The sequence below is a fragment of the Sus scrofa genome, chromosome 7 (genome assembly GCF_000003025.6).
Source record: "Sus scrofa isolate TJ Tabasco breed Duroc chromosome 7, Sscrofa11.1, whole genome shotgun sequence".
Taxonomy (NCBI): domain Eukaryota; kingdom Metazoa; phylum Chordata; class Mammalia; order Artiodactyla; family Suidae; genus Sus; species Sus scrofa.
The window spans coordinates 26,437,619-26,453,904 of NC_010449.5; the positions used below are offsets into that span (position 1 = coordinate 26,437,619).

At 38.9% G+C, this 16,286-nt stretch overlaps 1 protein-coding gene across 3 annotated transcripts in view; it reads right to left on the reverse strand.

Moving 5' to 3' along the window:
- The window catches only part of TINAG (tubulointerstitial nephritis antigen), a 74,382-nt gene continuing 69,089 nt past the window's right edge, over nt 10,994–16,286 (reverse strand). For all 3 annotated transcript variants that reach the window (XM_021098515.1, XM_021098514.1, XM_021098516.1), the window contains one exon: nt 10,994–11,583. In XM_021098515.1, the coding sequence (XP_020954174.1) occupies nt 11,449–11,583 (135 nt within the window). In that variant the 3' untranslated portion in view covers nt 10,994–11,448. The remainder of the gene's footprint in view (nt 11,584–16,286) is intronic.

Here is a 16,286-nt window from a genome sequence, read left to right on the forward strand (position 1 = left end):
TGCATGGACAGGAGAGAAGAAGCATATTTGGATCTCATCTTTAACGTTTGCCCATACTGGTACCTGCTACCATGATGCTCATTTTCTTGTCCAGGACCATCCCTCCCTACACTGAGATATCCATCTCATGTCAATCTCCAGTCTACTTCATTTTGTCCAATTCATCCAAACTTAAAGGTCGTTCTTGCTCTTTCTCTGTCCACATCTGGAACACAGGAGACTTTTGGTCCCTCCCATGTCACTTTAGGGCTATGGAAGATTTAGAATCATGTCAGTTTAGCATGTCCAAGTGTGAACTCTTGGTTTTATCTCAACTCTGCTTTTTCTGATTCTTCCACTTCTCAGTAAATGACATCACCATCAACCCAGCTGGTCAGGGAGAGATCTAAAATCCTTTCCTACATACCCAAGTCTTCTTCCATACCTCATCTCTGTATTTCTTGGTCCTCAGTCACTGCCTTGACCTGAGCCTCTGTCACCTCTCCATTCCATCGCAGGAGCTTGCTTACTGTGTCTCTTTCCTCACCTTGATTTTTCTTCAACCTATTTTCCACACAGCATTGAAAGTGATGTTAGTTGGCCAATGGCTTTCTGTAGCACTGAGGATAAAATCTAAGTTCTGTGCTATGGTCTTCATAGTCCACATGGATCTGTCCTCTGATGCTTCTCCAAAATTACCTTGGTCTGCCCCATCACATCATGCCCCAACCCACTAGGCTCTGGCCAGTTTATTTTTCTTTCAGTTATTTTATCACATCAAGAATACTCATGCCTCCATTTTGTACAGACTATTTTCTTTTCTTTTCTTTCTTTTTTTTTTTTTTTTTTTTTTTTTGGTCCTTTTAGGGCTGCACCCATGGCATATAAAAGTTCCCAGGCTAGGGGTCAAATCAGAGCTCAAGTTGCCAGCTTACATCACAGCCACAGCAATGTGGGATCAGAGCCACATCTGCAACCTATACCACAGCTCACAGCAGTGACAGATCCTTAACCCATTGAGCAAAGCCGGGAATCAAATCCACATCCTCATGAATACTAGTCGGGTTCGTTACCACTGAGACACAACGGGAACTCTTGCACAGATCATTTTCTTTGCTTAAAATTCTTTTCCCTCTTTTACCCACCTGCCTGATTTTTTTTTTTTCCTTTTTAGGGCCAAACTCATGGCACATGGAGTTTCTCAGGCTAGGGGTCGAATGGGAGCTACAGCTGCCGGCCTACACCACTGCCACAGCAACGTGGGATATGAGCCGCATCTTCCACCTGCACCACAGCCCATACAATGCCAGATCCCTAACCCATTGAGCAAGGCCAGGGATTGAACCTGCAACCTCATGGTTCCTAGTCAGATTCTTTTCCGTGGCACCATGACAGGAACCCTTGCCTGGTTTTTAATACCTTTACCATAACTTCCCCATAAAATGCTCCTTCACGTCCTCTCTATCCAGATGGATTCCCCTTTGCCTGTCTCCTTTACCCTCTCTCATTCCAGCCTGTTTGAAATACACAGTGATTCCATTTTTCTCATCCCTATACTGCTAGAACTGTTCTCAATCCTCAGCAATAGAGTAGGCACACAAAATGATCTGTTGGGTTAGATATCAAATGGGCTGGGGCAGAAAAAATTACAACCAGCACGTTTACTTTCTCCTTGAAAACAGTATTTCAAGGACAAACTCAAGGTATCCTGGAGATTCACCCTGAAAATCTCTGAGCTTCAAATTTTGCTTAATTACACAAACCTTTGGAGCCCTCCTGGAATCTCCTCTCTCCTTAGCTCATTACTATTGGTCCTAAATCATGTCCTGATAATCTTATAATCTAAACATTTTGCAAAACTGGACATTTCTTTTCTCTACTTCCTGGTCAAAATCACCACCGTCTCTAGCCCAAAGATTCATAATCGACTGTTGACCAGTACCTAAACTCTGGTCTTGTTCTCCTCAATTCCACTCTCCAGCCAGCAGCCAGAGTGACTTTTCTAATCCTTTTAAGCCTCCCCCTTCCATTGCTTCGGATATAAAGGCAAAGTCCCATAATATTATTCCTACAGTCCTTTACCATCCGCTTGTCACTTGCCATCCCAGCTCCCTCCCTGGCCCTCTCTCATGTGCAAAAGAATCTCTCCTTGACTTCTTTGAGATTGCTCTCCCCTCCAGGCCTCCCTAGAACATTATTATCTGCCATTTAGGTTTCACTTTCTCTAGCCTGCTCCTACTTTTCCATCAGGACCAATCTAAACATTCCCCCTGAAAAGCCCTTTGCTTGCCAACCTTCTGTGAATTAAACCAATTCCTCCTGCTACAGTTTCTAGACGCATGGAATTTTCCATCAAAATATCCTCATAATTTATAACACTTGTACATTTACTGTCTATTTTTTTCATACCAGACCAAAAAGCACATTTCTGAAAGTTGGGCTTAAGTCTTACTTTTTGTCCCAAATAACTCTGGTACCTGACACAGAGTCTGGTACAAAACAGACCTTCAATAAATCTCTATTTAAATAACCACTTCCAAACCTAGGCATGAAGGAGACTCCTACCTCCAAGGCTCCATAAAGACCCTGTGTGTATGTGTCTACATCTACGCACATGTGCACATATGTGCGTTCTCACCATAAACAACATGAGATTATTAAAACCACTGGCAATAAATGAAAGTTGAAACTCTCCTTCCACAGCCAGAAACCAGAGAATCCTGGAAGATGCAGATTTCCATTTCCATCTCCTAAAATGAGATGATGGATATTTACCTTCAGATTCTATCTGGAAATTGGGAACCCTCTCTTTTCTCCCCCTACCAGAGGCAGTCCTTGGAGGATAACGTGGAAACTAGAGGAGCACCTATCCTGCCTATTTAGAGGCCCTTATACACACAGTATCCTTGGGTCCTGGGTTTTCCAGAGCAGTCATTATGTCAATGAGAAGATCTCATGATCTCCCTGAGAACACTTGTAGTTCTCGGACCAGGCACCCTAATGGTTGGCTCAGAGAATATGGTTGCTGGTCTTCCACAGAATTACCCTGAGAACGAGGTGCCCACTCTTAGCCACCTGCAGGATTGGGTGTCAGGAGTAATAACACAGCTTCAAAGCTTCAGTCTGTGTTCCCTTCCCTCTGGCCTCCACTGCACCCAGCACCACCCTAGGATGGGGAGAAAGGTGTTCAGTCATTACAAAGGTCTGCACCCTCTTTAAATGATGGCTTCTGGAGCTGCAGGAACCACCTCTTAAATTAAGTGGAGACTATGAGCAGCTTTTGTCAGATCACTCAGGACATAGTGAAGCTCAGTGAATGTTCATAGGATTAATGTGTTCATTTAGGTGAACAGGACCCCCCCAAATCAATAGACATTTAGTAACTTTCCAGAGTCTTAAAGCTTCTTTACCCAATAATTTAATATTCATAAAGAGGACTGAGGCTTGGTTTTACTGTACAGTTGACCCTTGAACAACGTGAGTTTGAACTGCATGAGTTCACTTATACAGGGATTTTCTTCAGTAATTAAGACATGATCCACAGTTGGTTGAATCTATACATGTGGAGGGCCAACCATAAAGTTATACATGGACTTTTGACTTTGTGAAGTGTCAGAACCACTAAACCCTCCATTGTTCCAGGGAAAATTGTATTTCACGGTTGCCTTTCAAAACTATATTAACATAGGAAAAAAAAAACCTGCTATTTTTATTATTTCAACTACATTATCATATTAATTATTCCATAATTCTTTTAAGCTCTGTTCATATGCATGTTATATGCATATGTAAAATATTCTGACAAATAAGCAAAGTGGGGCTTTTTCCACAATGAGTTATTTCGGTTTTTAAAAATTAATATTTATTTCCAAGGAAAAGAGGTCTCCTGCCATATTAATTTGTGAATCAAAAGCATAAATTAGACAGAGTTGGTTAAATGCTAAAAAATTGGAAATGGCAATTACCAATTGTAATTGCAATGGTAGGAAGATAACTTTCTTTCTTTGAGCAACTATCTTTTCTTTACTGAGCACATATCTGTGAATTTAACATACCAAACACTAAAATACCTTAAGGAGAAATATACTACAAAAACAGAAACAGATTTTTAAATACCAAAATCATTTATAGGTTGACTTTTCTTTTACTTTATTTTCTTTGTCTCTGTAAGAAATTTGTGGGCTAAGAAGGAGTGATCTACAGGCAGTAATTCTTAAAAAAGAACATGTTATCACTTGAAATGAAAGAACTCACACTTAATGGCCTGGCCATAGCAAGTGGCTCTCCCTTGAAACATGGATTTCATAAGTAAGCCCAGCTTTGAACAAGCCTGTTGTGAATTTTCCAGTTTCAAATAAATATTAGAGATCCAAATACTAAAACATGATTTTTGGCAATGCAAAGTATACCAGTGCAACTGCTTACCAAATCTCATAGTTGATATATTATGCTATTAAATTAGTTCTACATTGTATTTGTAAACTTACTGAATAGAGATGATCTAAGAGAGTACATGAGAAGTAAAATATAACTACAATTGATGCAGTTTTTCTTCAGGTTTGATGATTTCAAAAATGTGTTTAAAAAAACATTTAAGTAATTATAATTATAAAGAGCTAAAGGAAGCAATGATTATACTGAGAGGCACAATTTAGAGAGCCCTGTACATAAATACTTAAATTAGAACACAAGAACTCTAAATTAATGAGTTCAGGGTTTACTTTAAGAAGTTAGAAAAATTTTTAGAGTAAATGCAAAGAGATTAGTTAAGATAATAAAGATGAGAGCAATCATTAACTAAACAGAAAACAAAGATGCAAAAGAGAGTACCAAACCCAAACTTGTTTCTTTTGAAAAGGAAGATGAAATAGAAAAATCTCTGATAAATTTGTTCAAGAAAGAAAAAGAGATAATGCATAAATTAGAGGAAAAATATTAGGAAGGAAAAGTGAGAAATAAATGCAGATCCAGAAAAATTAAAAGCATGTTAGTAGTAATATAATACAAACTAATGAATTATAATAATATGGAAACTTATATGAAATGGGCAGATATACATATTTTATTGCCTAAATGTTCCAAATAATTTTTCCTTTGTTTACCTTGTCTGTTTATTTTCCTTACTGTGTCCATTGCATCTTTGATGAACAGTGTTCTAAATTTCACAGGGCAAAATTTATCAAACATTTATTTCATGGTTAATGCTTTCCCTGTCTTATTTATTTCTGAAGTCACTTTGTGCTTTGGATTAGGAGGGCCAACTGTTATCATTGTTCTATGTTATTTTATACACTTAAGGGACATGAGCATCTGGATTTTGGTATTCTTGGGGGCTTCTTGGTCCAATCCTCCATGGATAGCAAGGGACAACTGTGATAAATATTGAATGAAAATGTGTTATCTAATGAGGATTTTTCAGGGGAAAATTTATCTGTGAACACATGTGAACTACTGTATACAATGATACAAGTGGTATACAATGTTATATATATTGTATACAATGAACCACTGTATACAACGGTACAAGTTGTGTAAAATAGTGTGTGTGTATTGTATACAATGAACTTGTACACCAGTGTACATTGTATACAACTGTACATGCCAATCCCAGGACCAATACCTGACCAAGGTGAGTGAGAACTGAGCCAGGCAGGGCTTTGAGAGGTGTTTCTGTAGGACTTCCCAGTGGAATCTTTAAATTGGTGGACGTAATGCAAGATATATCTTAAATTCTAAATAACTGCCACTTTTCTCCTTACAATCTCAGGAGAAAAAGACTTAGCTCCTTTTATAGGGGGTGGAGGTTACACACAGGGAACCAGGGAATGGTTGCTGGAGGGAAGAGCTCTTTCCAGCTGCTCTATTTCTAACCAATGAGGTGGTTCTCAGGAGAAATCCCACTTTATTGCGTTTACCTGTCAATGACTTTTTAATTGTTTCCTTTAGATATCTTAGCAAAATGACACACAATAGTGTTCACAGATGAAAGTGGAAGAGCTTTTTCCCTTCATTGAATCACCCCATTCCTGATAGTGTTGGACTGATTTTCTCACCTTCACTGATTTCTCTGGGGCAGGGATCTCTTTGTGTTCTTTAGGAGTTTCCTGTCTGATACAATGGCCCCTGATTAAGTGATGCTTTTCTGTCTAGAAACATTTCATAAAAATGGTAGTTTGTGAGCTAATACTCTCTTTTTCCTCCTTCTTTCTCTTTTGAATATGGAATCAACTTCCACCCAAAGAAAAATAAATGTTCTGAGGTCAGCTCATAATCCTTTTGATAGGCAGTTATGGTGAATGCCATACAAATTTCCTATAAATTGCTGCAAAGAAGTGGGGAAAAAAAACTTTCCCTACATAGATTATATTTCCTATAAGTCAAAGGAGTTGAACCAAAAAAAAAAAGACAAAACAAAACAAAACAAAAAAACAGAACATATGATAGCAAGTATTAGAGTACATAGGATGTATGTATCAACCAGGGTTCATGAGCTAATCAACCATTGAGAACTTATTCCTTTATGCAGTCTTCATTCCTAATATCTACATAGGATGAAGCAGAAATGTGTTTTTTAAGTTTTTATTCCTTGCCCTTATGTTCTTCTCCTCTGTATCTGGTAAAGGGTGGAAGCTGGTCCTGAGAGCTTAAGTTCATCACCTCCTGCATCAGTTGTCTTTTGGCAGATCCAGCCATGAGAGGCTCTGATGAGAGTTTGGAGGATGTGAGCAAGGGAGAAACTTCAGTGTTTGCCTCCCTCCCTCTATGCCTTGGGTGGTAAATTTGACAAAACTAAGTCTTTTCACAACTCCAGCTTTCACCACTCAGGCCAGGCAGGGTTCCAGCCACCACTAGGAAAATGCCAGCCTCCAGATCCCAGCAACCCACCTGTTTATTTTGTCCCTGCTGGGATGATGGCAGTTTCCTATTTTGCTCATCCCGGAACTGGTTTGCCCTCCTCTAGTACTTCTCTCTCCTCCATCACCTAAGCAACCACTTCCTTTCACTATATTCCTTCTGTTGGAAACATTTGGAGAGGTTCCCTTTTTTCCTGATCAAATATCAACTAAGAAATCATTTCATTTCATGGTCTTTTAAGAGAATTTGTGAACATGCATTTTACAAATCTGGGGAAGCCTTTTCATTGTTTAGAATAGGATGAGACTCAAACATGGAGAAGCAGGAAAGGGCATGAGCCCTGTCTTTGGGATCTTTCCTGCTTCTTTTTCCTTTACATTTCCTATACGACTGAGTGGAGCAGCCAAGCTTTAATTCCGTGTGCCACATTGGGATTATTTCCTATTTTTTCCAGGAAAAACTAGACACAGGAGCCAGTTTCACCTGGAACCCACATAAATGATACATACTCACTCTGGGTTGACCAGGAAGAAAACCAGGTCTGAGTGCTCACAATGTTACCCCATCTGAGATGTGTTATCTTGGCTGAATTAAGTGATGGCTATGGATAGCATGGTCCCTCCTATGCACTTAACAAAAATAAGAAGTCTGGAACATTGAAGACATTGGACCATATGCGTGGTCGTTCCCATTGCTCAGTACAGGCTGAAGTGAGCAGGGGACACTTTCAGGCCAAGGAAAGCCACTGTATAGGAGGGAACTATCTGGTCATCAGTGAAATGGCTCAGTCCCTGGTGTGGGCAAAGGAATACGCCAATCACTGTTTTTTTGGAAGACTGACCTAGGGCCTTTAGAGAATAAAGAGAATGAAACATGCCCTTTAAAACTATAAAAATGAGAAGCAACATCATTTGAAGCAAGATACCAACTTGACAACCTCAAGGATAAGACTGTCCTTATCCCACTGGTATATTTCTGTTCCAAGGAGCCTTTCTCTTCTTTGGGTCTTACTCTATAATCACAAAACATATATCTTATGCCTTCCTATGGGGCTTACAGTTATGATATTTTTTCTTTTTTTTTTCTCAAATCTTTGGGATCAATTTCCTCATCAGCTGGGATCACTAGAATGATAGGAAATTTTATTAAATTATGTACATGTATATATATACATATATATGTATATTCTTTTTTATATTTTCCAGTATAGTTTCTTACAAGATATTAGAAACAGTTTCCTGTGCTATACAGAACATTTTTGTTGGTTACCTATTTTATCTATAGCAGTTTGTATCTGCTAATCCCAAACTCCTAATATATCTCTTTCCCACCCTTTTCTTTTTCATAACCTTAAGTTTGTTTCCTGTGTCTGTGAGTCTGTTCCTGTTTTGTAAATAAGTTCATTTGTGTCATTTTTTTAGATTCCACATATAAATGATACTATGTGATATTTGTCTTTCTCTGTTTGACTTAGTATGATAATGTCTAGGTCCATCCATGTTGCTACAAATGACATGATTTTTTTTCTTTTGGCTGAGTAATATTCCATTGTATATATATATATATATATATATATATATATATATATATATCACATCTTCTTTATCCATTCATCTGTCAGTGGGCACTTAGGTTGTTTCCACGTCTTGGCTATTGTAAATAGTGGCGCTATAGACATTGGGGTGCATGTATCTTTTTGAATTATGAGTTTTCTCAGGATGCATGCCCAGGGGTGTAATTGCTGGATCATGCAGTAACTCTATTTTTAGTTTTTTAAGTAACCTCCATACTGTTTTTCACAGCGGCTGCAAAGGTCGGAGGTTTTTATTTTATTTTTTATTTTATTTTTTGGTCTATTTGTCTTTTAGGGCCACACCTGTAACATATGGAGGTTACCAGGCTAGGGGTCCTGTCAGATCTGAAGCTGCCGGCCAATGCCACAGCCACAGCAATGCAGGGTCCGAGCCACATCTGCAACCTACACCACAGCTCACGCCAAAGCCAGATCCCTAACCCACTGAGCGAGGCCAGGAATTGAACCCGTGTCCTCATGGATGCTAGTCAGGTTCACTAGCTGCTAAGCCACGATGGGAACTCCAAGGTCAGAGATTTTAAAACAGCAGAATCGAGGCCTGCAATCTAGACCCACAAGCTACAATATGAAAATTAACTCCAAGGATTTTCATCCATTTATATACTCAATGAAATTAATCCTACAAGTGTTTTTTAAAAGCAATATTAGTCAATTAGCATTTTTATGCATTGTCATTTATTACTTCCTCAGTCTTCAGCATCTAAGGAATGTTTCAAAAGTGTTTCAACATCCGTAGCAGAGATACTGCTGGTGCCCTGCCCATATGGCTTCACCTGTGCCATTTCCGTGGACATCAGCCTGACACCCAACTTCCAGAACCTGCTTTTCTGTGCCTGTGGATTTTTTCCTTGACATTGGAACCTGCTTTTCACACCCCTGGGCCATGTCAGAACAGTCAGGAAATTCATGGCCCCTAGGCGCAGCCTTCAAGCAATAGGTGTCTATCACTGGTGGCATTTATCTGAGAAATGGTACGGACAGTCCTCAGTAGGAAAAGAACTAGTTGCCTGTGGAGGTTCTTTGCTTGGTAACACACCCTCTACCGTTTGCCTTCGCTGCCCTGTATCACTGCATCACTCCCTTCTCGGCCTTCTCTTCATCACCCAAACAAAACCTTGTCTCAGGGCATCCAGACAAACCCAAATTATTTCTCAATCCCCTGGGGGAACATTGACCAATCACAACAAAGTGAATCAGTCTTATGCATATTTTCTAGGGGCGAACTAAGTGAATAGATGCTGCTTCTGATACAATTGCAGTGATGAATGGAGAAAATAACCATTCCAGCGACACTTCACCTTTCTGTGCTCTATTTGCTCACATTTCCAGCACATCTGGCTTATCTCGTCAGGGTACCTTTGGGCACAACCACATAAAAAAGCCCTACACTGAAAATCCAGGTGTAAGAGCACCCAGAAACTAAGGCCAGGGGATCCCACCACTGTCACTGCAATCGACCATGCTCACTTACTGATCAGCATTGCATCTTCATTTATTAGTTTGCCATTTAAGATGCCGGTGAATTACTAAAAGATCATATCCTTTCCGAACCATGATGATGATGCTATTTCTGTTTCTCTGACTATAGATAACTAACATTAAAATTAGATGCAAATTAGTGCCAATTTAGCTTACTTCTCAGAATTTCAAACAGTGAACTGTGAAATGGTTGTGATAAAAGTGTATTTATTCTTTCTGACTCATGGCATGTTTTGGGGGGTAAATATGTTATCTTTCCAAATACAGTTTTGCAGCTCATTTTAATAGACTTTACACGAAGTGTACTGGCTTCCAAAAAATAGGAGTGTTTGTGGATCAAGACCGTACTTCCAATGTCAGCCTCTAAGCCTTTCCATTACCTGTCATCTCCTCCACATCACAAGCCATTACAGAATAGCCTAAAGAGTAGTTATTACCTGCAGTGGTTGGGATTAGCAGATACACAGTACTATGTATGAAATACATAAGCAGGAGTTCCCGTCGTGGCTCAGTGGTTAACGAATCCGACTAGGAACTATGAGGTTGTGGGTTTGATCCCTGGCCTCACTCAGTGAGTTGAGGATCTGGCGTTGCTGTGAGCTGTGGTGTAGGTCGCAGACACGGCTCAGATCCTGCATTGCTGCGCCTCTGGCGTAGGCCGGCGGCTACAGGTCTGATTAGAGCCCTAACCTGGGAACTTCCATATGCCATGGGTGTGGCCCTAGAAAAGACATAAAATAAAATAAAGAAAAGAAAATAAAGAAATACATATGCAACAAGCACCTGCTGTACAGCACAGGGAACTCCACTCAATCCTCTGTAATAACCTATATGGAGAAAGAATGTGAGAAGGAACAGATACATATATATGTGTACAACTGATTCACTTCGCTGCACACCTGAAACTAGCACAACTTTGTAAATAAATATACGCCAAAAAAAAAAAAAAACTTTTTAAGTGAAAAAAAAGTGGAGTTATTTCCTGTGAGAGCCACTCTCCTTTTGAGCTCAGATGGTGAGTTCAGTTTAGGCAAATGAAAAGAACCAAAATGTTAGCTTATCGAGATAAACAATCTATTTCTATTGTTTTTTTTTGTCAAAATGTAAGCAAAGTCTAGATTAAGAAAGCATTATTTGGTGGGAAAAAACTCGTAATGGTAAATTGATGTTTTCATTGCTTTTGGGGGTCCTCATTGGTAAAGTCAGAAAACAGATCATCTCTGCAGACAAATGCTGTGCACTTTGAAAACAAGTGCCATCACACAGTTTATGAAATATCAAAGTCAAAAAGAACATTGTCCTGAGAGGGAAATAAAGACTAGCAGGGGACTTGAAAGGGAGTTAGCCACTTGCTGCCCTCTGTTAGTGTCTACATATAAAGGAAGCAGGAGCAAAAAGCCTGGGGTGAAACAAGAAAACAAGCATGTTATAATAACAAGGTGAAGAGGCAGAGATTCTGCTGTCACAGAGAACCTCACATTGCTTAACTTCAATTTAAAGGGTTACTTGAATGCATAGCCTTATGGAAATTTAATGATATGTTATGGTTCATCTGAATTTGTCAGTTGGCCCCAAGCTGCGATAATCAACTTTTCAATGTCAGATTCATTTACTCCTCGAAGAATCCTGAAATAGCCGTTCTCTCCCCATGACTTGCCCCAGGAATTGGCAGCAATCTGCAGAAAAACAAAAAATGAGAAAAGCTGAGTATCATACTTGGATATTTTTAAACCCAGCCTTTAAAATAACAGGGGACTCAGAGTTCCCATTGTGGCTAAGTGGGTTAAGAACCCACTGAGGATGTGGGTTTGATCCCTGGCCTTGCTCAGTGGGTTAAAGATCCAGTGTTGCTGTGAGAGTTGTACTGTAGGTCACAGATGAGACTCCAATCCCGCATTGCTATGGCTGTGGAGTAAGCTGGCAGCTGCAGCTCTGATCTGACCCCTAGCCTGGGAAATTCCATACGTCACAAGAGCAGCCCTAAAAATAAAAATAAAATAAAATAAAATAGAGAGTTCCTGTCATGGCTCAGCGGAAACGAATCTGACTAGTAACCACAAGGACACAGGTTTGATCCCTGGCCCTGTTCAGTGGGCTAAGGATCCAGCATTGCTGTGAGCTGTGGTATAAGTTGCAGATGCAGCTTGGATCTGGCGTTGCTGTGACTGTGGCATAGGACAGTGTCTACAGCTCCAATTTGACCCATAGTCTGGGAACCTCCATAAGCCTTGGATGTGGCCCTAAAAAAATAAATAAAATAAATAAAATAAAATAAAATTACAGGGTACTCATATGTAGTCTATATATGCCTTTGAGTTATTATAGATTGTAATTATTAAGGACCTAAATCTTTTCTAAATAAGGACAAAATAGTTATATTATTCATAAATTACATGCACACACATGTATACTCATGTTCACACTAACCAGAATTGGTGGATCCCACAAAGCACAGTGGTAACATATGCATGGGGGTTTGATCTTCTGCATCAAAAGATGACACAAAAGCTACACTATAGACTTTTTGCTGTGTGATTGATCTGGCGCCAAGCATGGGAGGATCCAAGATAAACAATATCCTGTGTTCAGAGAGCACATGGTCTCACAAAGGACAAGCACCGTAAGGTGAGTACTAAGGGAGAAATACTTGCAAGATACTACTGAGGTCAGTGGAGGGGCATCTTACTTATCTGAATGGTTCAGGAAAGTTGTCACATAGGAAGTGCCACCTGAGATGCATATTAAAGCCTAAGAGTAAATTAACCAGATAAAAACAGGAGGAGAGGAGAGTCAGGTGAAGGGAAACAGTAAAAACTTAAATATTAAAGCATAAAGCAGCACGAAACAGTGAAATGAAACAGAACAGTTGTCATTGGATAATAAAGCCGAAGTGGGTCGTCGTGTATGAGGCTAGAAGGAAAGGAAAGGAAATCCAGACTGAGAAAATAATGGTCAAAATGATAAGTTGTTGAGTTGCTTCCAGCAGGAGAGCAAGTGGATGAGTTTATATTTTGATTGCATTATTCTATATGAACTGAGATGGATGATTTTAAAAGAAAAAGGAGAAAATGGCAGGAAAGTCAGCAGCTCTTTGCAGGAAACTGCCATTTTGCCCTGTGGCTTTAGCAAAACTATATTGTAACTAAACTTAAACCAGACACCCCTGTGCTCTCATCATCCTGGCCCAAGCAAACTTCAAATCTTTTGATCACAAAATGACTTGCCTGTTCTTTCCATAGGTCAAAGAAGTAGAGATGAAGAAAAGAAATTAACAGATCACCAGATCTCTTCCCTAACTTCCCCTTGGGTAATCTCGGAAACAAACTGTGTGAACAAACTCTGTGAACAGGACAGCATCTAAAGAAAGGTCCCAAGGAGTGGACCAGCCTGCAGGCAGTGGGCCACGTCAATGACTCTGACCCTCTATCAGCCAAGTTGACTTCCCCTTTTCCCTCCACAGCTTTCATGGCCGAGCAGAATCTTTAGAGCTGCTTTTGTGGGGACACAAATCCATCTTCTCCACACATTGTTGGCTTTCTGATTTAAGCAACTTTCTTTTCCACCTTTATTTCCAGGCTCTCAATTCTGCTCCATGAATCTATTTGTCTGTTTTTATGTCAGTACTGTACTGTTTTAATTACTATAAAATTATGGTAGAGCTTGAAATCAGGAAATGTAATGCTTTCTGCTTTGTTCTTCCTTCGAAAGATTGCTTTGGCTACATGGGGCCTTTTTTAATTCCCATATACATTTTAGGATTTTTTTTTTCCTACTTGTGTAAAAAATGCCATTGGAATCTTGATAGGAATTGCATTGAATCTATCGATATTTTTTGGTAGTATTGAAATTTTAACAATATCAATTCTTCCCATTCACGACCACAGGATATCTTTCCATTTGTTTGTGAATTTTTTGATATCTTTCATCGTGTCTTGCAGTTTTCAGAATGCAGATTGTTCACCTCCTTGGTTAAGTTTATTCCCAAGTATTTTTTTTTAATGCCTTTGTATGTAGGATTGTTTTCTTTATTTCTTTTTCAGATAATCTGTTGTTAGTGTGTACAAATGCTACTGATTTTTTTGTATGTTAGTTTTGTGTCCTGTAATTTTACTGAATTAATTTATTTGAGCCAATTTGGGGGTGAAGTCTTTAGGATTTTCTAAACAGGTATAACTTGGAGATATTGCAGGTTCAGTTCCAGACTACTGCAATAAAATAATTATTAAAACAAAGCGAGTCACATGAATTTTTTTTGGTTCCCCACTGCATATAAAATTATGTTTACACTATACTGTAGTCTATTAAGTGTGCAACAGCATTGTCTGAAAAAATATCATACCTTAGTTAAGAATACTTTGCTGCTAAAAAATGCTAACCATCACCTTATTAACTGCTTATTCAGCAAGTTGAAATATTTTTGCTGATAGAGGGTTTAAAATATTGCGATCATTACCAAAAAGTAACACGGAGATACAAAAAGGGAAAATGATGTTGGGAAAATAGTGCTGACAGACTATTCAATCCAAGGTTGCCACAAATCTTCAATTTGTGTAAAAAAAAAAAAATTTGCAAATTACAGTAAAGCGGAAGTGCAATGAAACATGATATACAAATATATTACATCATGCAATATGCAAGTAGAGACAATGTTTCTGATGGCTTTTGTTTCCTTTTCTTGCCAGATGTCTCTGGAAAGAATTTCGAGGGATACATTAAAAAGGGAGTGGTAAGAATGAAAATCTTTGTATTGTTTCTCATCTTAGAGGAAAAGTTTGCAACCCTTTACCATTAAGGATAATGTTAGTGGTGAGGTTCATTCCTTTATACTTAATTTAAGAGTTTTTATCACGAACAGATTAAAATTTTGCCAAATGCTTTCCCTACATCTATTAAGATTACTATGTGATTTTTCTTTCATTCTATTAATATGAAGTATCACATTGAGGTTTGTGTATATTGAACCATCCTTCCAAAAATCACATGTGACCTGGTGAATGATACTTTAAATGTGCTGCTGAATTCGATTTGCTAATAATAAAATGCTATCTTAATTACTGTAGCTTTATATAAAGTCTTGATATCTGGTAGCACACGTTCTCCAAATTTGAGTTTCTGGGTTTTTTTTTGTTTTGTTTGTTTGTTTTTTCCTTTTCTTTTTATGGCTGCATCTGCAGCTTATAGAAGTTCCTGGGCTCAGGGTCTAATTGGAGCTGCAACTATGGCCTATGCCATAGCCATGGCAACACTGGATCCAAGCCACATCTGTGACATATGTTGCAGCTTGCGGCAACGTCAGATTCTTAACACACTGAGGGAGGCCAGGGATCAAACCTGCATCCTCACAGAGACAATATCAGGTCCTTAACCTGCTAAGCCACAGTGGGAACTTCCTGGAGTTTTTGTTTGTTTGTTTGTTTTTTAATGTTTTTAATCCATGCTGGTCAAATCTGTGGATGGGGAACCAGCAGGTAGGGAGGGATGACTGTATAGAGACTGACAATGGGATGGTTTTCCAAAGAAGATAAGCCTTTTCTTCTCCTAGACAAAAATGGTGAGGGACTAATTCCCTCAATTTAGTCAAGAACTGAGTAGGGGCAGGGACAGAGAAAAATTCAGATTAAGCTCAGTCTATACCTGGTTTCAAAGATTTTGAGGGCTATATGTATCATGCGTGCTGTAGGTTCTCTTAATGGGCCTCCTACCCCGGATTTGGCAATGCTGTAGAAGGTTTCGCTCTGCCTTTCCATCACCCCAACCTTAGCTGCTCACACTTTTCTAGCATTCATTGGAAGAAATGGCTCTGGGTTTGAGGTTCCTCTAAATTCCAAACCAGGTAGCTTCTTTCTCCTAGAAGCCTCTTTGCTTATTGAAAGTTCAATCCTCAGCTTCTGCTCAAACCTATCAAATGCTCCCAGAACAGAATCAGTTCTTTAGTTTCTTTAAAAACATAGGTGTGGGGAATTAATTGTTTTTTTTTCTATTTATTTAGTGGAGTTTATGGCTTGCTGCTCTTTCATACATTTTACTCAGTAGCAGAAGTCATTTGCTTTTGTCATAATTTACAGAATTATAGGCCTATTTGTAAATATTTTGAAACACTCATATACAATTGTGGGGAAATTAAACTTCCCTGAACTTCTCAGGGGTCTTAAAAAAGCAAAAAACAAACAAACAAACAAACAAAAACCTGGTCTCCTGACACACAAAAAGTATATATGATTAAAAAGATAGGGAATTTGATTTTACTTCTTCCAGAGATATTTTATCATCATATACCATGAGCATCTGTAGCCACTTGTCTAGTTAACTGATCTGATCCCAAAGGATAATTAAATTTTCTCTTATTTCCCTAAGAGGGGCCGAAGAGACTGGACAAGGT